General features: G+C 39.2%; 1 protein-coding gene across 7 annotated transcripts in view; it reads right to left on the bottom strand.

The window, feature by feature from the left end:
- CTNND2 (catenin delta 2) overlaps nt 1–24,986 on the bottom strand; it is a 636,038-nt gene that overhangs the window by 278,149 nt on the left and 332,903 nt on the right. For all 7 annotated transcript variants that reach the window (XM_030971656.1, XM_030971657.1, XM_030971655.1 and 4 more), the window contains 2 exons: nt 22,292–22,326; nt 21,682–21,798 (listed from right to left, as the gene is read on the bottom strand). In XM_030971656.1, the coding sequence (XP_030827516.1) occupies nt 21,682–21,798; nt 22,292–22,326 (152 nt within the window). The remainder of the gene's footprint in view (nt 1–21,681; nt 21,799–22,291; nt 22,327–24,986) is intronic.

Raw genomic sequence — 24,986 nt, 5'->3', positions numbered from 1 at the left:
GTGGCCAGCAGGGGAGGGAGGGAGGGAGGGGATTCTGCCCCCCTGCTCTGCTCTGCTGAGACCCCACCTGCAGTGCTGCACCCAGCTCTGGGGTCCCAGCACAGGAAGAACATCTGTTGGAGCAAGTCCAGAGGAGGGCCACTAAGTTAGATGGAGCACCTCTCCTATGATGAAAGGCTAAAAGAATTGGGATTGTTCAGTCTGGAAAAGTAAAGGCTTTAGGGTGACCTAACTGTGGGCTTCCACCACCTGAAGGGAACCTACGAGAAAGATGGAGAGAGACTTTTTATAAGGGCATGTAGTGGCAGCACAATGGCTTCACACTGATGGACTAGCTTTAAATTAGCTGTTAGGAAGAAAATCTTCCCTGTGGTGGTGAGGCAGTGGCACAAGTTGTCCAGACAAGATGTGAATAACTCACCTCTGTAAGTGTTCAAGGCTAGGTGGGATGGGCCCTGAGCAACCCAGTCTAGATGAAGATGTCCCCATCCACAGCTGTGGGGTTGGAACTAGATGATCCTAAAGATTCTCTCTGACCCAAGTCATTCTGTCATTCTATGATACACAGAGAGCTACATTAAAGAATACACACTTAATCCTCTCTCTGTCTTGACTTATATTAGTCTCTTTCAGTGTCTGGGCCCAGGAAGTGAAATACAAGAGGAGGAAAAAGGGTTATACCTTGGCCATTGCACAGGTTACCTTCAACCCAACAGCTGTCACGTGTAGCACACTCAGTGGCTCCACAGGGATGACAGGTTCACCCTCTGGTTAGCACTAACAAGCTCATGAGAGCACAGAAGGTGACACAAGCCTTAAGAGATGTGAAATGATTACAGTGATTTTGCTCCTACAGAACATGTGGTAAGTTCAGTTTTAAACAGACTCACAATGGAAAAATTCCAATGAATTTACCAGAAATAACTTCCAGTACATTCCTGATACAAAGGCAGTTTTTATGACCTTTAAATCTTTGCTATGAGGATGTAAAGCTGTTCCAAAAAGATTTCCACTTAGAAAACGTGCAAACAACCCCACCCCCGAATTACACAGAGAGTATTTTTTCCTCTAGCCTATTTCTCAGAAATGGCAGAACCATTAGAAGTGCTATTTTCTAAATCCAACCTGGACTGCTCGTATTATAAACAAATCGTAGTAGGCTATGTAAAGAGGAAGTGTTCCCATCTAAATGCAGACTGGGATTTTGACACTGTTTTACACATCAACACAATTTATACTGCAAAATCAATGGCATTCATCAGAACATTCGAGATACAGGACAAACTTAGAACTTAAGTTCTGGTCCCTGGATTTTCCTTAGAAGTACAGAAGGAGGTAGAGCCCTGTGTATGCTGTGAGGCCAGTAAAAATGTATCACATCCACAGGAGAGCTGAATTTAATCCTCTATGGGTGCTTATAAATCCAGCCTTTGGTACTTTCCACTCCCTGGCTCTACAAATAGGGTTTATTTAGCGTTTTCCATTTAACTGGTTTTGTTGCAAAATTTCTTCTTTAATGAAAGAAATACTTTCACAGATTTTTTTTTTTTAATTTTAAGAGCATAAAGAAAATACATGCTTAGTTCTAAAAAGATCTGTAGGGTTTATTTCAATCTTTTGGATTTTTAATTTTCACTGATAATTCTGTGATCAGGTGATGAACAAGATCAAGTTCAGAAATTTCACAAAGGCATAAGTTTCCCATGAGAAGCAAAAGTTGCAAGAAGAAAGAATTTTTTGTGCATGAAAGTGTTTGTACTCATTCTGAAAGTAATTATGCTGTGACATTTCTAAAGCTTAAATAATGATTAAACTATCACATGCTATGAATGCAATATGTTTAAATTTTCATTGCATCTGGCTTTCAAGTGCTGCTTTCATATTACTGTGGTTCACTAGGGGATTTACATTGCCAGCTAGAAACACATACATGGGTTCCCTGCACCATTTAGTTTAAACACTTCCATGCACTTAAAGAAACGTATCCAACCCCTTGAAAAAAGAATGTAAAAAGTTTGGCACATATAGTTTGAAGTTCACTAAAATACTGGTTTTATTTAGCAGTTTTTATTTTTTACCTTAACAAGCAGTAATGAACAATTAAAATGAACATACATTTCAATAATTACAAAGTAATTTCAGAGAGACAGATATATATTTTAAATAAGCCTAGAATTTTAAATAAGCCCAAGCAAGTGCAGAATAGAGTAGTGGTTGCTCACCTGTAAATAGCAAAGCCCTAAATCAAGCGTACAAACTAGAAGATGCATTTGAGATTAATCAAAGTGACCATGAGAAAACACAAGTTTGTTTTTTAGGGACTACAAGCAGTCCCCTCTTGTCTGATATGGAAAAGATGGATTGCTTTTCTCATTAACATTCTTGAGATTTCAATCTGAAGGCAAAACCAAACCTTCTAAAGAGCCTGCACTTCACTCAAGAAAAGAAGCTTGTGTCCTGTACACTGATGGCTCTTGACAATAATCTATCATTTCTTCCAGGCTAGAATTTAAACTCTGTTCATCCAACTGTTTTTCATTTGCTTTCAGAAGAGTTAAGGCAGCTGGAAATTCTCAATTTTCAGCTATGCCCTGGAAATCACTAGTTAACTGCTAGCACAGTTCAGTCTTACTGGTTCCCTTAATGAGACATAATTACTGCAATTGTTCAATTTAAAACAAACACTTTGGGCTTCATAAGATTTGATGTAGCAGATATCAATGATCTGTAGTATTGCTTTAAAATTTTGTACGTTTGGTTTTCATCTGAGGCTATGGGGAAGATATAAATACCTGTTCTCCCTTGGGCTTTCACCACCACATTAAAAAAAAATCCTTGTGAAACAATATTGATGTTGGATTATTCATGGTTGATAGTACCAATTTTTCACTGATTCAGTTTGTGCCACTCTCCTCCTTTATTAAAATAGTAGAGAGGTAAGAATGAAAATTCAGGAAACTGAGTCAGAGCCATCATACTGCAAGAGACACCTCTGTGGACTGACTTCAAATGATGGAGCAGAGTAGACCAATCAACTCTTTAGCTCGTCTCCAGTTTGGAGGACAGATACTGCAGACAATACCTTCCTCTTCCTCTTATCCTTGAGCAGAGCAGTGTGCAAGCCTCTCTAGGTTGCTCACCTTGGCCTCTGCAACCCAGCTCAGAAAGGAGCTGGAAGGAGAGGGAGAGGGTGGTGTCTTGCTTGGGACACAAAGTGCACTTAAGTGGGGGAAAGCTGCTGGAGCACAGAGAGAACCAGGCAAGAAGAGAAAATATGTAGATGGAGGATATGCTAACATCAGAGAGCCAACCCACAAAGAAACTTCAGAGGTGATGGAGAGTAGAGGACTTTTCTAGGATTAGAGAAGGGAAACAGGAATTTCTTCTGTAGTTTGGAAGCCCAGGTGCTGGCAGGCATTGACAGGGTTAGAGGAAAATTACTCTCCCATTCAGGCAGTGAGGAGAGGGGGCTTTCTGTGAAGCCCTTTCCCTTAGTTTATTTTATCCACCCCTCTTGCTGCCAGTTATGCTGGTTATTACATGGCTATTATTTTTTGTATTTCAAAACCTACTAGTTTAAGAGATGTGGAGGACCTGAGAGTACCTTGCACACCTCAAGCCAAATGGGGAAGAGGAGCAGAGGCAGTGCTCTCTTACTACAGAGAGCAGCACTGAAGCCCACTTGTCGTCTTCCTGCCACACTGCATTTGCCAAAGCAGTCTGACACTGCACTGACCAGCCTGTTCTTGGCACTGGGAACTCTGCATTGGCCATCGGTGTAATCTGGTGAGCTCCAGGCTCCAGACAAACCACAGCAGAGGGAGCTTCCACAGCAGCTGCCTGCTGCTGCCACGGGGGAACTGGGGGAAGCAGGAGGCCAGAGTTGCAGGGTGAGCCCCATGGCACAGCTAGGGCTGAGCTGTGCCCCCTGGCCTGGGAGGGACAGGGATCTGCACTGGCAGGACTCCTGCAGGGGCCACTGCTTTTCCTTCTGAAAATGCCATGCACAATGCTGCAATAAGGTGCAGTGTAGCTATTTAAAAACCAAACTAAGGAAGTGAGTGGTCTTAAATGATGAGACTATTATTAATTCAAGGACCTCACAGTAGGAGTTGATTACGGGAAGCAAGTGATGCAAAGAACCCAGGCTACTATTATAATTCATGACTGGGTCAAAAGTGAAGAAAAAAAAGAAATTATGAAAACATTTGTCTTTTTAATTTTCAAGAGCAATATTTTCTTTGAAAATAAAATATCTTGCCTGTCATTTCTGCTCTCTTCAGACCATGTCCTCTTCCTTCTTACATCATTCAGAGTAAAAAAACCAAAAATCAAACCAAGGAAACAAAATCACAACCTAAAAATTTAATTTTTAATTTATGTTTTAAATAAATTATTCTTGAATGGCAAGTGTTTGCAAGAAAAACTATTTTAAATAGCAGAAAAACAAAATACTAAGAAACTTCCCAGTACCTGCTTATACTGGTTCAGCTAAAAAAAACCAAAGCAAATCAAAACCAACAAAGACAAAAGTGCATCAACACATTGAATTTTGATTCAATGAAAAGTCATTAATGCTGACTGAAGCTTCATTGAGAGATTACAAAAAATAGTCATCAGCACCAGCAGTAGTTGAAAAGACAGGAATCTTGTTTGAGAGTCAGAGCTGGTGAGTCATTAAATGTTTTCTTCCCTTTCACCTTAGGCTAAGAACTTGTCTAGTGACCATCCAAGTAGCAGAGCTCACCTGAATCATAGCCCATGGTGGTCATAAACAGAAGAGTATCTCATATAAGAAAGCCAGTAGGAAATTGGGCTCCAAGGAGCTTACCAGTGTCAGAAGATAAGCAATTTTCTAAGTGCTGAGAGATTAATTCAGTACACTGACACTGATTAGAGATGGGGGGCAATGAAGCTTATCCTATTAAATTTGTAATATTTCTAATACTACCAGATCACGAGTGAGGTTTTAAAAACAAACACATGATGGAATCATAGAATTGTTAAGGTTGAAAAAAACTCCAGGATCATAGAGTCCAACCTTTGACTGAACACCACTTTATCAACTAAACCACAGCACTAAATGCCACTTCCAGTCATTCCTTGAAAACTTCCAGGGATTGTGACTCCACCACCTCCCTGGGAAGCTTCTTCCAATGCTTAACCACCATTTTGGTGAAAAAAATTCTTCCTGATGTCCAACCTGAACCGCCCCTGGTGCAGCTTGAGACCATTTCCTCTTGTCCTGTTGGTGGTTGCCTGGGAAAAGAGCCCAACCTCCACCTGGCTACAGTCTCCTGTCTGGCAGTTGTAGAGAGCAATGAGGTCTCCCTTGCGCCTCTCTTCCTCCAGGATAAACAACCCCAGCTCCCTCAGCTGCTCCTTATAAGACTTGTGCTCCAGACCCTTCACCAGCTCTGCTGCCCGTCTCTGGACATGCTGCAGCACCTCAATGTCTTTCTTGCATTGAGAGATCCAAAACTGGACACAGGATTTGAGGTGTGGCCTCACCAGTGCCGAGTACAGGATGATAATCACTGCCCTGCTCCTGCTGGCCACACTATTGCTGGTCCAGGCCAGGATGCCATTGGCCACCTGGACACACTCCTAGATCATGCTTAGCCAGCTGTCAACAGCCCTGCCATGTCCTTTTCCATGGGCAGCTTTCCAGCCACTCTTCCCCCAGCCTGTAGAGCTGCATGAGGCTATTGTGGCCAAAGTGCAGGACGTGGCACTTCACCTTGTTGAACCTCATGCAGCTGGCCTTGGCCCATCGATCCTGCCTGCCCAGATCCCTCTGCAGAGCTGGCCTACCCTCTAGCAGATCAACACTCCTGCCCAACTTGTTGTCAACAATGAACTTGCTGAGGGTGCACTCCATCCCCTTGTCCAGATTGATGATAAAGATATTACACAGGACTGGCTCCAATCCTGGCCACAACTGACTGGCCACCAAGTGGATGCAGAAACATTCACCACCACTCTTAGGGTCTGGCCATCATTCCAGTTTTTAACCCAAGTCCAAGCCATAGGCTACCAGTTTTTCCAGGAGAATGCTGTGGGAGAGAGCATCAAAAGCTTTACTGAAGTCCAGGTAGATTAAAATCCAGTCTTTCCCTCATAATCAAGGCAGGTCACCTGATCATAGAAGGAGATCAGGTTGGTGAACAGGACTTGCCTTCACTAAACCTAATCCTGACTGGGCCTGATCCCCTGATTGTCCAGTATATGCCATGTGATCACACTCAGGATAATCTGTTCCATAATCTTCCCCAGCACCAAGGTTGGGCTGACAGCCCTTGTAGTTTCTCCTTCTACACTTCTTGTAGACAGGCATCACATCTGCCAGCCTCCTGTTGTCTGGGACCTCCCTGGACAACCATCATGATAACTGATGGTAAATTATGGACAGCGACTTGGTGAGCTCTGCCAACTCCCTCAGCACCCTCTGGTGAATCCCATCCTGCCCCATATAGACTTGTGAGTGTGTAAGTGGAACAACAGGTCACTCACAACTTCCTCCTGCATTGCAGGAGGTCTGTTCTGCTCCCCATGCCTGTCTACCAGCTCAGGGGTCTGGCTCTTCTGAGGATAACTGGTCTTTCTGATAAAGACTCAGGCAAAGAAGACATTAAATACCTCAGCATTGTTCTCCCTCCTGCTCAAATCCAATAATGGATGGAGATTTTCCTTGGCCCTCCTTTTGTTGTTAATGTATTTATATAAATACATTTTATTATCTTTCACAGCAGTTAACAGATTGAGTTCTAGTGAGCTTTTGCCTTTCTCATTTTCTCTCTGCATGACCAGATAACATCTCTGTAGTCTTCCTGAGTTGCCTATCCCTTCTTCCAAAGGTCATAAACTCTTGTTTTCCCCTGAGTTCGAGCAAAAGCTCCCTCTTCAGCCAGGCAGGTCTTCTTCCCCATCAGCTCATCTTATGGCATGTAAGGATGTCCTACTCCTGTGCCATTAAGATTTCCTTCTTAAAGTGTGTACAGCCTAGCAGGACCCCTTTTTTCCTAAGAACAGTTTCCCAAGGGAAAGTCTGATAAGATTTAAGTACAATCAGTACTTATGATACGTATTTAAACTACAGGAGAGCAAGTTAAGGTTGCAGGGGTGTGGATTAACTCTATTACACGCTCAAAGATCTGTACAGTTTTTCTGTCACATTGTAGCACCATTGCTGTGTCACAAAGCTAAATTGGAGTTTCTTGTAAAGGAGGAACTCCTAAAAAGAAACAACAGAAATTGCTCTCTTGGGTATATCAATGACAATCTATCCCTACTGGCTGCCTGTAAAACATCTGAAAAGATGCTCCCATTTCCTAATCCTCAGACCACAGTATCTTAGGGAATACTTCAAACATTTTAGCTTCACAGTGTCTAACAATTCAAGATAATACTATAGCAATAGTATGGTCAATCCTTAAAACAAACAAACAAAACAAATAAAATAGCTGATTTATGAAACAGGATTAATATATTATACTACAGAGCAGAATTTAGTGTAGAACAAGTATTCAATAATACTTTATCTGGTAGTTTTTCCATTATAAAATAAATATCAGATAATGACAAGTTACATACAGTGCTACATTATTGCAAAATAATGGTATGATTAATTCAGTATTCCAAATCTATGCAATAATTACCTCTGAATTGGCTAAAATAATTACAGTACAAACAACAGAAACATCTACCTAGTCACCCTCTGTGAGGTAATTGCATGTTTGTTACCTGAGTTTTTCATATGAAGTTACAAACAAAAATAGCAGGGAAATGGAAGGAGAAGGGTTTTTTCTTCTTGAGATTAAAAGTCAGTTGGCTTCCCATTTGCTTCTCCAAGTAAGTAGTAAAGTGTAGCACTACTATTGTGCTATACATCTCCATTTGGTCAGTCATCTATTACGATGCCAGTTCTAATTGACAAAGGAAATAGACCAAAACGTGCTTGAACGACCATTTAATTAGCTCCCATACCAATTATAAACAACATTTCACTCACCTTCGATCAACTGACAAAAGTAGTAATGATAAATTATAGAGTAAGTGTAAATAAAGTGTTTTTAATTAGTGTAATTAATCACTTCACACATTCTTCAACCTGCTTTGCTCATTTGGATAACAGCTGAAAGAAAAACACCAGCAAAACTCCTTTAATGTCCTTTAAACATTCATTTACAGAGTTAATAGGTTGAGGTGCCTCACATCGAGAGGAGCCACCTCCTAACTGTTAGTATATGCCTAATTAAGGATCTCAAATACCAAAAAGTCATCACTTACTTGTTTCTTCTGCCTCTCAGGTCATTTAGTTTGAGTGCAAAAAATCGATTCCTACCCTACAACCTACTTTTTTATTAGTTCATTAAAGTGTCTGCACTCTGACTAAGTAGTTGCCAACCTCTCCTAAACCCAAGTTCTATCTGTTGCCCAGTTTTGCAAAGGAATAGATAATTTAAAAAGAACAGCATAACAAGAGAGAGTTTCTGATGGTAACCTGCTGGTGTCTTTCCACAGTATCTGCCATAGAGAAGAGGTGATGATAGTTAATGATAAGGTGGACAGACCTATTCCTGGTGATACTAAATTCTTTGGCATCTCACTTGTACATCCTATTTTCTAAGTCCTGCTCCCAGAATTAAACTGCTCCATCTGCAATGAGGAGTAACCCCTCCTTCTAACCCCCTCTGTTGCACTATGTCCTATTTTTGAGGTCATCTGAAACATTCTTTGAAGAAACTCTCTGTTGCCAAGATGATTTAGGATGGTTTTGGAAGTGGAGGAATTGAGAGAGCAGAAGGGAGGCCCTGCAGGTACCACAGAGGGTGGCAAAAAGCTGTGGCAATGCTATATAGGTACACACCTTCTCCATTTTCTAGTCTCCAGGGAAGCTGTGAGAAATGCAGACGCCTGGGGCAATAAGGAAAGTCCTTGGGAACTAGATGACAGAACTTTGTGGCAATCATAAAAAGACATTCTCTTAATTAGAAAAGGGAGAGATTTAACCAAGGCAAAACTTAAGTTCTACAGTTGGAAACACAAGTGGTCAAAGAGAATCTGTAGGAAAGGAAGGGTTTTCAAGGCACATGTTAGTCTGACCTCAAATAGAAGATAACAAGCAGCTCTCCTATACCAACAGGAATAAACATGGCACCCATTCTCCCTCCAAACCTTAGACTAGAACTAGAATAGGTCTAGGAAAATATTTCAACATCTACCTCCTAGGAGATATTAAATATTGAATATATCAGTAGCTTTGTATAACAAGAAAAAATGCCAAGGCTGCAATATAGCAAAGGAATTCCATACCCTAGAAATGAAGAAAGTTGAAGGGCAAAAAAAGGCATGGGGAGAGCAAGAGGGGGGACGCCATCTGCATACTTAAAACGTAGAAATAAATGGTAATACTTTAAATGCTTAATCACAAGCAGCTCCCTTGTTATGAACCAAACACATCTCTTTAGATGAGAGGCAGCAAATTTTAAATGGGTACACTGAAAACAAACCTGTTTTACAAAAAAGGAAAGTAATTTATATGCAATGCCATGCTCTACCAGCATTAAGAGGGCTATGTTCTACCTACAAATAGAGAAAAGGTCTTTATTACTGCTATAGAATGTATTCTTAGGTACTGGAAAATAGGATTTTGTGGAATGCATTCACAAGTGTGGAATAAGTTTATTTTCAACCAAGAATTCTATAACTGATATATATATGGAGAAATGATGCAAAAACTAGGCTGATACCATTATATAAGTGAACAATACAAGGATATCCCTTCTAACTCTCCTTCTGACCTAATTACTATTGGACAGAAAGATGAAAAACACTTTATTTCAAGAGTAAGTGAACTGGAAATAGAAACTAGTTTCATTAGATGCTGATTATCTTATGCTTTTTACACAAGATAACGCTTCTGCCAATACTGTAAAAAAACAGAGGCATCTTCTAGGATTTGAAATAATAAATCTCTACTCCAAGGGATAGCAAAGCACCATAAATGTCCACAAGAAGTAGTAGAAAAGTATAAGACTTGAAGAGCATAGAAAAGAAAAAGGGTTTGCATTCCATCTCAACAGTAAATATTTCTTTTTTGATTCCTGGAAGATTTTTTTTTTAACCTCATGGAATAAGGTAACATAGCAAACCTTAAGTAATCCTGACATGATACGGTAACTTCAGATAGTGTGTATTTTGCTTTTTATACCATATCATGCATAGCATTACTCCAGATGTATATATGAAATGTAAAACCAACCAGATCTTCTTTCATAAGCAATACTGGGTAATGTTTGACAGCAGGAAAAATCTGGAGTTCCATTACTAATGAGAGAAATTCCTGAAGATGCTGCAGACCAGGACTGAAATACATGCACTGAGCAAGAATAGATCTATACATATTTAAGTTCGCAATACAGAAGCTGGCCTTGTTTTTGTTTTTCTTCTGTTTGTTTGTTTTGGTTTTTTAACAGAAAAGCTATCCTCAACTGAGTTTAAAACCAAGGATAACCATACTGATGCAAGTTTTTAATTGACCCCAAGATTAAACCAATTTTTTTTGGTAGAGGATTAATCATATTTTATGAAATTATTTGCTAAATCCTGCAGATATCGAAATCAGATAGTCTCTGAACAAGATAATTTATCATTGGCCATTAGGAAAATGAGCTTTATTAGAGCAAAAGATAGAAACAATATAAGAACAAAATGGGCAGCAAGGATGATAACTAAATTACATTTCTGCATTACAGAAGACACAAAGAGGAAAAATAATATCCTCAAGCCTTTCTGATGCTGCTTCTGTGACACTGTGCAACACTAGGAATGGTAGAACACTTCCCTGTAACAGAAGCATGCTCTCTATTAAAATATCACTGTGGAACCACAGGAGAACAGTACCTGAGCAGGGCTCCTTAATGGGATTAGATACATTTGTGAAAGTGACCAGAAGAAGATACTCGTGTACAGAAGGAGGCACTGCACGTTGCAACACAGACAGGAAACTCCAACTCAGAAGGAACTGCCATGTTTCCATTTGAGAAACACTGGGTTTTGGCATTAAAAACTGTCATTTTTAAATTTGTGTTTTCATTATCAGTGTCCCATTTTTAAAGGAATAACTATATTTAAAATGCTGTGTGGGCTTTGATTACAGGAAAAAATTTGGTTGACTACGTTAAGAACATATTTTGCATTATTAAATCCTAATTTTCAGAAGTGTTTTCTACCTGTGAAAACCAGCTGCGAGCATCAAGTGTTTCTAGTCACCCTCTGTGCCTAGCACAGCCTAAAATTGCTATCAATAGTACTTAACTAATGTGTTCGCTTTTTATTACTAGGAAATACAATCAGATGTTTATAGACATCCCACAAACATGATGCACATGGAAGCTGAATGCATTATCCGAAAAGAAAACGAACAGACAAATCTACTCTGGTAGACCTAAATTAGACTGTTGGAAAAAAAAAAAAAGAAAGTGCCCAACAGCTTCTGATTATAAAAGTCTATAAAACCTCTCACAGATATATGGATCTAATACAAAAGATATCAGCAGATCTATTACACTATTATGTTGTTCTATGAACTTAACTACTAGCACAAAACAGGTTTCCTCTTCTTGTGCAAAGTAGAACTGCATTTTTTCCAGACCTTTGACAGGCTTAAATCCTGAATCTTTTCTGTCCACAAAAGAAAATGACTATTTGGTCTCTGAGGCGAGGCAGTTCAGAATGTGTTTAGCTCTGCTGCAGAAGTCAATTAAAAAGTAAGTCAAAAAGGTCAAAATTTTATTATGATCTTTTTCATCTGCCAAAACCTCCTCTGCCATAAACCAGAAAGTATACCCTTCTGCTTTCTTTCTCTATGTCCACACAAATGTGCACCATTCTCTGCTCTCACACTGTCCTGAGAAAATGCATTTCTCCATTTATAAGGCCAGAATGGAAAAAATGGAAGCAGCTCCCTAATCTGCGTTACCACAGAAGTCACAAAAATCCTACTTGATTGAGAGCTGTGTAAACTTCATGTAGCACAACAGAAATCAAACCCAAATCCATACCTGCCAAAATTTTATCTTCCACATACATCATTTTACATAGGCTAACAAGCCAACTACCTTTTTTTCAGGGCTGCCTCTCCACAATGCTTATGCTCACAAGCTGGCATCGGCAGATCCCAGAATTATGCAGCTCTTGGCACTCCTGACTAAGCCGAGTGTGCAGGCACTGGCACTGCCACTGAGGCAGGAGCAGGGTGAGTGGTTGATCAGTCTGTTGTGGGGATGTGGGTGCATTTGTTTCCTGGCCCGTACTACAGGCACAATATTTACTGATGTTCTTTTGCGCTCTGGGTTCGCATGCCAAAAGCCTTTCTTTGTTCTGCTCCTACAGATGCTGCTATAAGTCACTGTCATTTCCTAACGAGTTTCAGTAGCTGCTTCCTGCAGTGGATGAGGAAACACCTGGTTGCCTGTAAAGGATTTGTGTTTGACACAGACTAAGCATTACAAACCGATCATTACCTCCTATCCATCTTTGACATTGCCACTAATTGTTCCTGCTGTCCTGGTCTTGACTCTCATCTTTCCATTTCCCCCCTCCACGTATGTTTTACCTGCTGTTACTGCTTTATTTTTTTTTTACTATTCTGTACTACAGTACTAAAGCTAGATTGTGAGGGCTTGTTTTCCTTAGGCATGGATTTTAAGTCAGTTGCACAGCATTAAATGACACCAGATACCAAAATCAGATTTGTCACAGGACAAGTTCAGAGATATGAAGTAATATTGTAATATCAGTATGGAATTTATATATAAACACATTTCATCTTGCAGATATAAGTAAACTCCAAGAAAATCCATGTTACAGGTCACAGCACATTGAAACAAAAATTCAGCCTGTAGGCTGCTGTGCAGAAATTGAGGGAAATTAGAAATTCATTAGTTGCAATGTTCTCATAGTGCTACCTCTGACACAGCAATACACAATATGGGTTTGCTTCTACTTAATGGGAAAGCATGTGAAAAGTCAGGATAGCAAGGTCACTTATATGCAGAAAATGTGTGGGTTTTGGGGAGTTTTGATGGTTTTGGGTTTTTTTTGTCTCTGAGGATGAATGATCATCTGTTTTGGGGACAAGCACTGAGGCTTTATTGCATGACGTGAAAAAATAAAAGATAAAGGAAGAAGATAAAAGAAAAGATGTGAATTAAACAAGAAAGGATGCAAAAGACAAGGATGTGGCAAGACAGAAATGGGTGGTTTAGGGAAAGATGGTGCACTAAGAAAAGGCAAGAGAGCACAGAAAGGGAGAAGGCTGGATGTTACGATGGTGTGTCTCCAGCTGGAGAACTTCCAGAGGAGAGAAAATTGCAAGAGGCAGCCTGCAGAAGTTTAGGTCCAACAATAAGGGCATGTACTGGGCTACCAGTTTTAAACAGCACTTCTGCCAGTGGTTTCTAGTGCTTTGCCCCTAGAAGCCTGTAAACTCATTCAGGTACCTACCAATCTGCAGAAGGGCAGCAGAAGAATTGAGATGATTGAAGCCCTGCACAGGAGGGTGCCCACAGCAACTTCTGTGCCACCTCTGAGGAAACCAGGGAGAGCATAAACTGCTTCCCTGAACACTGATGGTCCATTCAGCCTTCACCAGGTTTCCTGCTTGCAACAATCACACATGAACTTGAAGACAGGCAGCAAACCAAAGAGTAACTGGACCTGAGTTCATCCTGAAGTAGATACCAAAGTCTGTCAGGAATCCTGGCGGTGAAAGCCCATATTGTGACTCTGCTCCTAAGTTTGTTCTCCTGCCTGCATAAGGGAAGCAGCCAAAAAGGAAAACTTCACTCATGCCCTTAAAGTAAAGAACACTGACATGAATTTACCAGGATGTGATATGTCAGTCACAAAGATGTGCCTGTTACACCATCCTGATACCCAGAAGGGCAGAGGTGATGGAGTACTGCATGGCAGTGTTTGAGCTACATCTCTTCTTCTGGTGCTATTCTCAATGCCTTTGAGCTCTGCCTGTTACAGAGAAGGAAAATATTCAATAGAGTTCAAGCTAAGGATGCTTAGTGCTGATGGAGCATCTTCTGAGGCAGCACTGGCTGTAAACACTGATGCTGAGATGTAAGAGCTGGCTCTCAGCAGCACTAGAGCCGGCTTCATTTCATCAAATCCTAATGTCTTAGTGGGGTGTAGCAATGAATCTACAGGAGCTTTTCATCGTCAGCTATTTGGTAAAGACATTCATCTCCTGCTGAGGATTGCCCCTGGAAAGCAGGTCTCTGTTTGTGATCAGCCAGTGGTTATTACAATGTTAAATGACTTAATAGCTATTTCATGCTCACACTTAGGGTGACTAGGGCCAAAAAGGGGAGATAGGTAAAGGAAACAACACCTTATCCCCATTTCTAACAAATCCACATATTTAACAACTACTTCAAAAGACTGAATTTGACTCACAGTTGAGACAACTTTCTCTGTGAGAACACACAATGAACAACTGTGAAACCACCCTCTGAAAAATGGTGCTCCCCTTTCAGAGATTTACTCCATTACAAATTGGGCAAAGATGACTTTAAGGCTTGTTTTAGAAGAGATGAATGGAGTAAATAGAGGCATCCAAAATGTCTAACCATCAATATTTACTCTAAATACATTACAATACTGACAGAAGGTTCCATAATAAATGAAAATTTCATCAGACTTCATACTCTGAGAGATTTACCTGGAGCTATGAACTGTTGTGTCAGACACTGCCAGGTTTGAATTAATGCAGCAGACAGAAAGATAATGTAGCCTGTGTTAGGCACTTATGCCACTTCTACTCCTAAGTCTCTGATCCTGAAATGGAGGAGGGGCGTGCACAGTTCCTAGGGGTTTTGCAGCTTGGAAACACTCTCAAAGAGCACATGATTTTATTAGTGTGTATGTTTACCAGGAGATCCCACAAGAAGACCTCCTTTGTGTGCACAAAGAATGACTAAACTGGATAGCCCTGGCTGTCAGGGCAGATAATGAAATGGAAATAACTTCATCTGTCAAAAACTGTGATGTCCACTGTTGCCAAATTTCATCTCTGACCATGTCCAGCCATCTGACAGGTGGCAATTTCACAAAGCAAGAGCTATGGGATGGAAAACAGACATCCTTTTAGACATTCATTGTGTAAATAGTGCCTTTTTGTTTCAATCCATTTTCAGCATCTATAATAAAATCAGCTGATAAAAGCTGAAAATCATACAGGTTGAACAAGGAGTGCTTTTTTCAAGCTGGGACAATTGCTTTCCACTGGGTAAGGAGGATCTCTCTTATTACAAAAAATTGCTGAAACAAAAGTGAATTAAGAGAATAAATTAAGAGTTTAGCCTACCTTTTCAGCCTCATAATTAGACAGGGGTTTTAAGTGAAATCTACATCTGTCTAATGCAACATCTGCATGTAATTTCATGTGGTGAAATGCTCTTGTAACATAATTAATTCTTCAGAGGGAAAAACCGCAGCATCTAAATGGTACTGCTACCTGTTTCTGCTACATTTGGGGCAAATAGTTTCAAATTACTATAAGAGTTAATATATTGTGGGATTGAGACCAGAGTGGCAAACCATTTTTTTTCTTCCCTAGAAGAACTTGGACATTTAATTGCCTGCATTTCTGTCAATATGTAGCATCTGTGAAGTGCATTATGAAATGGCCTTAGCCAAGAAGATGTCATTATTAAATCTTCATTGTATTTATCCCCTTATCAGTGCTCTGAATTCTGCAATTAATCCTGAGCACCAGGATAACAGGGTCACAGACATAAATAAAAATATGTATCCAGAAAATGTGGGGAAAAAATTCATCTGGAGTACTGGCAATGTTGTGTGGGAAAAACTGCAATTCTAATAGAAACTGCTTGTTCTAAAAAAAATTAAAAACTGAAATTAAAAATGAGCATTTAAAAATTATCAAGACAATTAGGAGAACTATCCAGAAAGTTTTCTGATCCATGTCAACGAGAGCTCTGTTCCTACAGTCTGTACTGTTGATTTAGAGAGCAAACAAGGAAGGTTGCCAAATGAAGTGATGAAGCAAGTGAAAAATAATTAAATTATTCTGTTTCAGTTAGAAACATAAACACTGAAAGCTTCATAAATCTGCCCAATAATCCTTTAAAGACCAGCCCGATGGTTATTTTGTGGAGGCTGAAGCAAAGGAAGAAGTGTGGAATATTTAAGAATAGATAAATTAAAATTAGAGACTTCTGTATTAGCAGACATTTGTGCCTGTGGTTTAAGCTAGGAAGAAACTGCCAATGGATTTGCTCAGTAATCTTAGAAGTCTGCTAACCCTCCTTTTGCTAATGCCATGACAGAAAGAAAAATCACTGCCTGTCTTCACCGCTGTAGACTGCAAGGATGCAGTGTGTTCTGTAAAGACTCAGTGAGCTTCAGCTAATTCTCTCAGAAATTGTTTTGATGACAGTGTCATGTCAATCCTCTAATGTGGCATGCTAGTGATCCACAGGAATAGGGGGACAGAGAAACTAATAGAAGGGAAAGAACTATAGAACCAACTTTTCCCCCTGTTCCACTTTTACCTTACACTACTCATCTGTAAACTGTGAATTTACAAACATCATCAGGAAAAGGTAGTTTGGTCTTAACAGCTGCTTAGAGGACTCCAGTTTCTCTGTCACAGAGGATGAACATCTGGGGGCCTCAGGCAGCTCATCAGGACCTTTCCCACTCATCTGCAGGCCAGACTGCAACCTTATTAAACCTTAATGACAAATGTCCTCAGCAACCAATCTTCTTAACTGAGACAACTGTATATCTGTGTTTACTGTCCTTCCTTCCATGCAGCTTTCCACCTTTTCAATTGTTCTTACATATAATGTTAGTGGAAAAAAGGAAAAAGAAACCAAACAAAAACAAAAAAGGAGGTGCATTGACAAGGCAGTAAAAGGAATGGATCTGAAGTAGTTGTGTGATTTTGAGACAGTGGTGCAGTGATGGGAAGGGCAGGAAATAATGTCTTGCTTCTTTATCCCGCATTTTTCCAAGATTTCTAGTCAGAAATATTAACTTTTCGTCTCCACAGTGCATACTCAGCCCTCACAAAATTTATTTTCATGTCTTTCCTCACTAGATTAAACCATTCTGCCATGAAAGTACCTTTCCTGAGCTACATTCACTGTTCAGTATTGCTGTGTCTCCTGAAACATCCTTAAAGAGATAATTCTGTTCTGAACTAAATTTTGTTCCTCTGCATGCTTCCTCACCCAGTGATTTCAGGTCCTGCAGTTACTGTGCATTCCCATCCCTCTTCCATGACTCGTTTCCAGCATCTTATATGGGATTACGTTGGCTCTCACACGTCTGGTCTTTCCCCTGACCCTATTTAGGGTGACAGTTACTTATCTTCATTTATGCAAAAGCAGTACTTTTGAGTTCCTGTTAGAAAAAGCTAGTGGCAGAAGGAAGAAATGTTTTCAGAGAGGAGCTGCCAGGCAAGCCGAGTGTTACAGCAATGAGGAGCAGGGAGGAGGATGGACTGAGTGCCCTCAGGGTGAACTCTGGACCCTTTGTACCTGATGTCTGCTGACACCAGCAGGAGCTGTAAGTGCCCTCCCTCAGAGACTGAGGGGATGTGTGGACCACTGTTGTTTGCTGATGATCCCCAGGAATGCTCAGGACAGGCTGAACAGCCCTCTGAGGCCACAAAACTATGACATGTTTGATGTAAACTGGAGTGACATAGTCTTGACAGATCTAGAGCAACAGAGAGGTGATGAGAAATCAGTGCAGTATGGGGAACTGGACCATGGAGATGCAGGCTCAGGCTCCAGTCAGCTGCAGTTTCTTGCATAATTTTGGAAGTTCCCTGATTCTCTGTCTGTCGGTTGCAGCTGGCAGCACATGGTTTGAGGAAGACAACTAACACTGAGTTGGGACAGAAGAAAGAGGCGGGGGACAGTGCAGGAACTCCCCTTGGTTGCATGTAACTTTGTCCCAGGGTCAGCTCCATCACAGGAAGCATGTATGAGAGCTTGTGGCAGTTATGAATGTGTCTGTCTGATAATAATTCCTTTAAAACCAGTGATCACTCTGCTTTCATTTCACCAAATAAAGAAGTTTTATGTACTTAAGGTTTTTTACATTTGCTGATTCACACTCAGTAAAGATAATTAGCAAGCATCTCTATTAGCAATCCAGAGCCCCTCCTGTGTAAGCCCCTTTCATGTGACTTGTCCCATTAGCCTTTTTTCCATGGCTTTTATTTGCTACCAAAGGAATAGCATATGTGAAGTGATGTTTGGGATTTGGAGTATTATAACAGCTCACTGCTATGTGACAACTTTTTACAATTAAGTTTGAGAAAATCAGAGTGCATGAAACCAAATTGTAAAGATTCTGAGTAGAGACACACTAATCCTCTACAAATGCAGGGCTACTGATAGATTAAGTCATTAGACTAGATGCACACAGTTCAGAAAAGGAAGCTCTGGTCACATCACTGGGCAGGCTTTCATATGATTATTTCAAAAAATCTGCTTCAAATGCATGGCAGGCAGGAAATGCTCTCCTCAGAGTCAGTCTTGTTACTTAAAATATAGTTTTGCAGTCAAACTGCAGAGAAGTAAACATAAGTAAAATTGTCAAATTGGGAGCTCAAAAGTTAGAAAATGCCAGACTAAGTTTCCTTTTCTGAGTCATCGCTCTTCCCCTCCTTCCTTGCCTTATGGCCAGTGCACACAATGCAAAATGGTTCTGTGTTTTTTACTGCATCACATCAGGTCTCCATTGAAAAATGTTCAATACAAAGGAAAAAAAATAGCACCCTGGAGGATAATTCTACAACACTCAATGTTTACTTCAGATATATCACAAATGGTGATTTTTGGAATACCTGTAAAGTGAGACATTTATACAGATCTCATTTCCTATTTCAAAATTGAAAGGATTAAGAACTGAAGTGTCTAGGAAATGCAAATACTGTGTTTGAGACATTACAGAGTGGGCTTTAAACTTCTTTTTGTATCATGCTTCAAATATTTGAGACTGTGCTCCCAAAGTGTTCTGTTACAACACTTTGTTCTCAGCACACCTAACTGGGAACACCTAAAACCATGTATCAGCAGAATATACTTTCAATGATTTCTCAACTATAACAGGAAAGCTTTACAACACAAAGGAGGGACACAAAAAAATCTTAAGTAAATATGAGACTTTTGTTTTCATTGTGTATGTGTTCTACTCGTTGCTTACAGAAGTCAGAAGCACTCTCCCCTCTAGTGTGCTGTTGCAATTTGAGCCTTAACTTGGGGTAACTGGGCGTGGACAGAAAATGTACAAAATAAGGCATAATAGTTGTTTTCTAATGCATTCATAAGAAATTCAAATTATGCTGTACAATCTTGACTTTTGTACTTTTGACTTTTAAAACACAGTAATGTTTTACATGTCTGATGTGTTTGTAACATTTTACTCAAAATTCAGAAAATACCTCCAAACCAGGAAAAAAAATCCAGTATATGACATCCTAATTATATTTATGAGTGATTAGCAGAGCTGCAACTGTTAGCTTTGGCATATAGATCTGATTCTTAATTAAACCCATAAATGGCAAATAGCAATCTAGTTTTATTACAAGCTGAGCCCAGAGCAGAGGAATAAGGGCACTGTGACAAAAGGCTTTATAAATATTTCCTGACAATGCAGAAGATCAAGCTTGCAGCCCTGTGGGGAAGCCTGCTTCCCTGTGAGCACATGCACCTGCCTGTTCTCTCCAAACCTATATTTCTTAGTGACAGCTACTGTCCTGTCCATAATGATACCACTTTTCCTTTTCTTGACTGTTGTTCTCATCGCCCTGTTGTTCCCTTTCTTTGCACTTAGCTCTTGCTCCCACAGGCAAATCATCCAGCCAAGCAAACTCAGCTTTCAATATTCTGTATGGACCTCCTGCTTCAACAAACCTCAATTCCTCTCCTGATGATCCCCTACAAATCCATCTCTATTGTTCCTCTTCTCCATCACCATTTTCCATTTGCTCATGTTCTTTATTTTTCTTTCTATCTACCTGCATTCCTATTTGTCTTTTAGCTTATTGTGATGCTCCCCAGAAATGTCTTTAGTATTCGTTTTTTTCATGTACACAAACTTCATTCCATGTACTATCTTCATCTTTCTCCAATATTTTTTTCTTAGTTTCCACCTCTTAAGCCAGTTTTTGGCAGTTCTCCACACAAGTTGGCCCCACTCTGCTCTCAATCTCCTCTATTGCCATCTACCCCATTTCATTTTTTTATCACAGTGCCACATTTTGAAGGCAATCCTTATCATGCTAGTCTGTTTTGTTTCTCCTCACCCCCAAATGAAGAAAAAACCAAGGGCTTGCATTGTTTCATCACTTTCCCCATTTTGTTCAGATCAAGCAACATTTTAACAGATGTCAATCATACAGACTATGTTCAGATTAAGCAAAACCATAACAAAAGTGTTAGTGACACTGTTGGCCCAGAAATCTTGTGTACATGAAAAATGAAACATTTTTTACTGTCCCAGGATTTTCAGCTTTAATTTGACAGCAAACCTTGTTTTAAAATAATGAAAAGTGTTCTGGAAAAATAAAATTCTGTATCCAATGTGCAATGTCTTCCTTCTGTCACCTGATGACCATATTGCAGGTGATGACTTGTCATTGCTAGAGATGCTTTGAAGAAGGTGGCTGTCACAGTTCATCAACTTTTTTAGATGAAGGGGAGATTTTCCCTTTTGATAGCAAGAAAGCTGAATTGGGCAGCCACCTCCAAAGATGTGACTCAGTCAGAAGGTACTGGGTAGCAGGGATCAACTGAGAAAGAGGGAATGACATGTAGAGGAATACTAAAAAAAAAGCAAAGCCAGTGTCAAGAACTTCAAAGAAGTGAATGTGGGTTTATATTGTGGCAGATGGGGACAGAATATGAGATAGGAGCCTGAGAAAAAAGAAAGGAATCTAGGGAATTAACCTGCCTTTTCATCATCTAGCGCTACATCTGATAACAGACCAGTTAACATGCTGGAAAACAGTCTTGGTGTGACTCATGAGCACAACTGTTGGTAGACATCTGCTCTACAAACACACTGAGTGGCATGTCCCTTGACACTTTTGCTGTTGTGTAGCCTTGATTCCCTTCCCCAGTGGCTGGTTCTAGCCAACAATCCATCCTCTCACTGCACAGCTGTGCCAACAGAATGGCTGGTAAGTGACCAGTGAGCCAACCTTGGAGGAAAGACTTCACTTTTTTTGCTCCAGCTGCCATTCTGTGCATTATCTTTAAGTTCACTTCTTTCTGTCTATGTATCCACAAGAAAATTTTAGTTGTAAGGAGTTACCAGCTACTTGGCCAAGTGGTTACAATCAGATGTCAGACTTCCTCACAGCCACCCAGTATGTTTTCATTTTCATTTTGGATAGTGAAAAATTGCTGTTTGAATGTTGTTTTCATGATGGTGATGCTGAAGTTTTGTAACATGACCTTATAGTATAGTACAGCAACATTGCAATTAGAAAATATTTTCCTTTAAATATATTTCATGTGCTTGTTTTCCCCCCAAAAAACTAGCAGAGCTTAAAGACATGCATTCAGTTTTAAAGCAAGAAATTTTTGAGTTCTAGAAAACGTATTTCTAGTAACTTACTTTCACTGGCTGAATAATCCTGTGGATCAAGTATCCCTGATTCCTGCAGCGATCTAATACAGGAGTCCACCAGCTCCAGACCAGTGGTGAGTTCATCTTCTATATCTTTCTGACCATCTGTAATGAAATTAACAACATAAAAATGTAAAAGAAGGCCAAAAAGGTAAAGCCATATACAAGGCAAAAGCTAAAACCAGTTATATGTGACTAAGCATTCACAGCTGATGAAGGAATGGAGGCCACACATTCCCAGGATGCTGGCCATACTGAAAATTGTGCCATCCTTTGAAAGTGAGGCCTTGGATTAATAAAAGCAAAATGAGAATATTTAGGTCTAGTAGTAAAAAAAGTAAAGACACATTTAGCAATGTCCCTTCTCAAAACTCTACTTAGTTTCAGTGTACTTTTTGTCAATCCTAAAAACTTTTGCCAAATCTTGTCACTTTTTAAGTACAGTTTTCACACACTAGCAATGAGAAAAAACACAAAAAAAAAACCAACAAAAACCTACACATACATCAATGTGCTTTTCCCCTCCATCTTTTTTAGGTAAAAATGATCTTTCTGGGAAAGAATGTAAGTGATACATATATGTAGATAGGTACATTACCTTGTGTTTGCCAGTGAAACTGCTCTTCTGTTGAACTGGAAAGAGAAAGAAAAAAGTGATCATTTTTAATTAAATTGTTTTGTAGTGTGCCATGAATATTCAGATATAAATCTATTGTGAAGGAACTGATTTAAGAGAAGAACACACTTAAGAGTAAAAAACGTATTTAGAATACATAATTTTACATATATTTTTAATTAATGACTTGTACATCATTCATTCAGCTGGAGGAAAGCATCTTTATTTCTTTATCAAGTAATTTGAATAATGCATATAGAAACTGGCCTCTTGGTCTTGATATACAAACTACACTATTTCAAAAAAACATTAGCATTCTTCAACTTTTTGGATCTTCCATTTGTCTGATTCTCCATGTTTATAAAGAAAATTATAAATTACTTTTGCAAGTGAATAGTTACATGTGATTTCTGAAAGAAATTATGAGTTCTGGTTCTACTGATCATCATGTGCATTTTTATATTATTCAAATGTGCAGCCAAGTTAATTCAATTGGCCTACACAGGAGAGTAAATTTAGATGTGTTTGTGCTTTTATGTACAAGCACTTAAGCAACAGAAGGTCTTAATTTTAAAATAATGAGCATGCACACCAGAGGATGGGTTTGGTAGGTTTTTTTTTTCAATAAAATGAAAGATACCTTAAAATGAATGATAAAATAAATTGTATATTCAATTAGGCAATGACTACATTTTCTTCCAAGGCATGTTCTGTTTATGCTTCAATACAGGGCTTTCTCACGTGACAAGAATACAAAAAGGATTGAAGTTACTCAGTACTACCCATTCTTTTGATAACAGTGAACTGATTATTATACCCATGACTGAAAGGTTTTTCTGGACATTTTTGTAAGATACTTATAAGGGAGAACAACATCATCTGTTGCATCTGTAAGCTAAAAAAAAAAAGAAAAAAAAGAAAAAAAATTGAAATTATTTTAACTTTTCCAATATTTTATTTATTTTTTCATTTATTTTCTTATGTTGAGACTAAATGCTCTTTTGGATGAATAAAAGGATTTAAATCTCTAATTGTTTTCCCTTTTCCCAGCAGATGCTGGATCACTTATGAATATATCAGTACACCTTCTACTATCTATGTTCTGAACAATAGTAATGTAAATGAAATTAAATGCTTCCATGTGGAGGTCTATTTTTACAGTAAAGAACTTGTGCAAATTATTTACCAGATTTGATAGTGTTAAAAAAAAAAAGAATTATTTTCTAATTTACATAAAAAATAGTTCTAAAAGAACTTTTAATTTCTACCTGGCATCATAAATGTTAACATGGCAAGTTCAAATCTATACATCATCATAAATTTCCTAATATCAATGGTCTGTGGTTTATATTGACTCAGAGTAGTGAGATGTTATAGATTAAGAAGACAGTCCTTTGATGAGATAGCGAACTAAAATTCTTGCATTCAAGTCCACTGAAATCAACAATATTGAAGAAAAGTGTTGCCAGAGTCCTCAGACAAACAATAATAACTGCAAAGTGCTGAACTGGACGAAATTAATTTAAATTACCTTTGAAATGAAGTCCTAGTGGTGACTAGGGACAGTGACTTTTTTTGAAATAACACTTTTTTTCCAATTTAACATTCCTCTTGTCTGATTTTCAGATGTACTAAATAACTGCAGCTTCATCTGACACACTGGGACTTGAGAGCAATCTTCCCTTCTGTAATTAGCACAATCCATAATAAGTAAGGTACTACTTTCCACTCCAAAGTCCCTCTTCCAGTATCCAGATTTCTTTGTGATAGATATCACCTCACCAGCCAGATAAAAAAGTAACATCTCAGGTGGCATTCTTGCTGGCAGAATGAATTACTAGATGTTGCTGGCAAGAACACCATGATGTAAAATCCTATGCCACCTCATCCAAGTAAGTTAGAAAAGAAAATCAAGTCATGCATAAAGAGTGAATTACCACTTCCAGGAATTCCAGCTTAGCCCTTTTTAAGTAGCAAACTTGCACAAAATATAACAAAGGTCATTATGTTCAATGAATCACTTGTGGTTGATTCATAGTAATCCCCAATACCACTTGTCTGACTTCCACAAAAACACTGTACAGTATCCATATTAATCTCAGGATCACAATGAATTTTCACTACATTTTGATTCTCCAATTTTAGTCATGCTTCTCCTCACCAGTACTGTAATGGTCTTTCAATAAATAATGCAGCTTTTAGAGTCATGATGGCAGATCCACCATCAGAATTTTTATCCTAATGCTACCTTCTTATTCAGCATGTGAAACATGAACCAGGCTGAGCAGGGCAGTGGTGAGTCCCCATCCCTGGAGGTATTTAAAACATGCATAGATGTGACACCTGGGGACATGATTTAGTGGTGGACTTGGCAGTGCTGGGTTAATGCTTGGACTTGATGGTCACAAAGGTCTTTTCCAACATAAAAGATGCTAGGATTCTCTATTAAAGTTGTATTTGCTCCTACAAAGATATCAGTATATTCTGGTATCAAAAGAGTGCTGTTTTCCTTAGTTAAATCCATGTTCATTAGCTTTTTAACAATCCAGTATAGTTGGATATTGAGCTGCCATTTCTTGGTTGCAATCCAATGCCAGAGCCTTGCAAACAAACATTTAAAGGGTTTCACTAGAAAACTTTATTAGAATTTGCCATAGGTTTAATCTAAATACTCTTT

Source organism: Camarhynchus parvulus, chromosome 2, assembly GCF_901933205.1.
Source record: "Camarhynchus parvulus chromosome 2, STF_HiC, whole genome shotgun sequence".
Classification (NCBI taxonomy): domain Eukaryota; kingdom Metazoa; phylum Chordata; class Aves; order Passeriformes; family Thraupidae; genus Camarhynchus; species Camarhynchus parvulus.
This window is presented reverse-complemented; position numbering and strand designations above follow the sequence as displayed.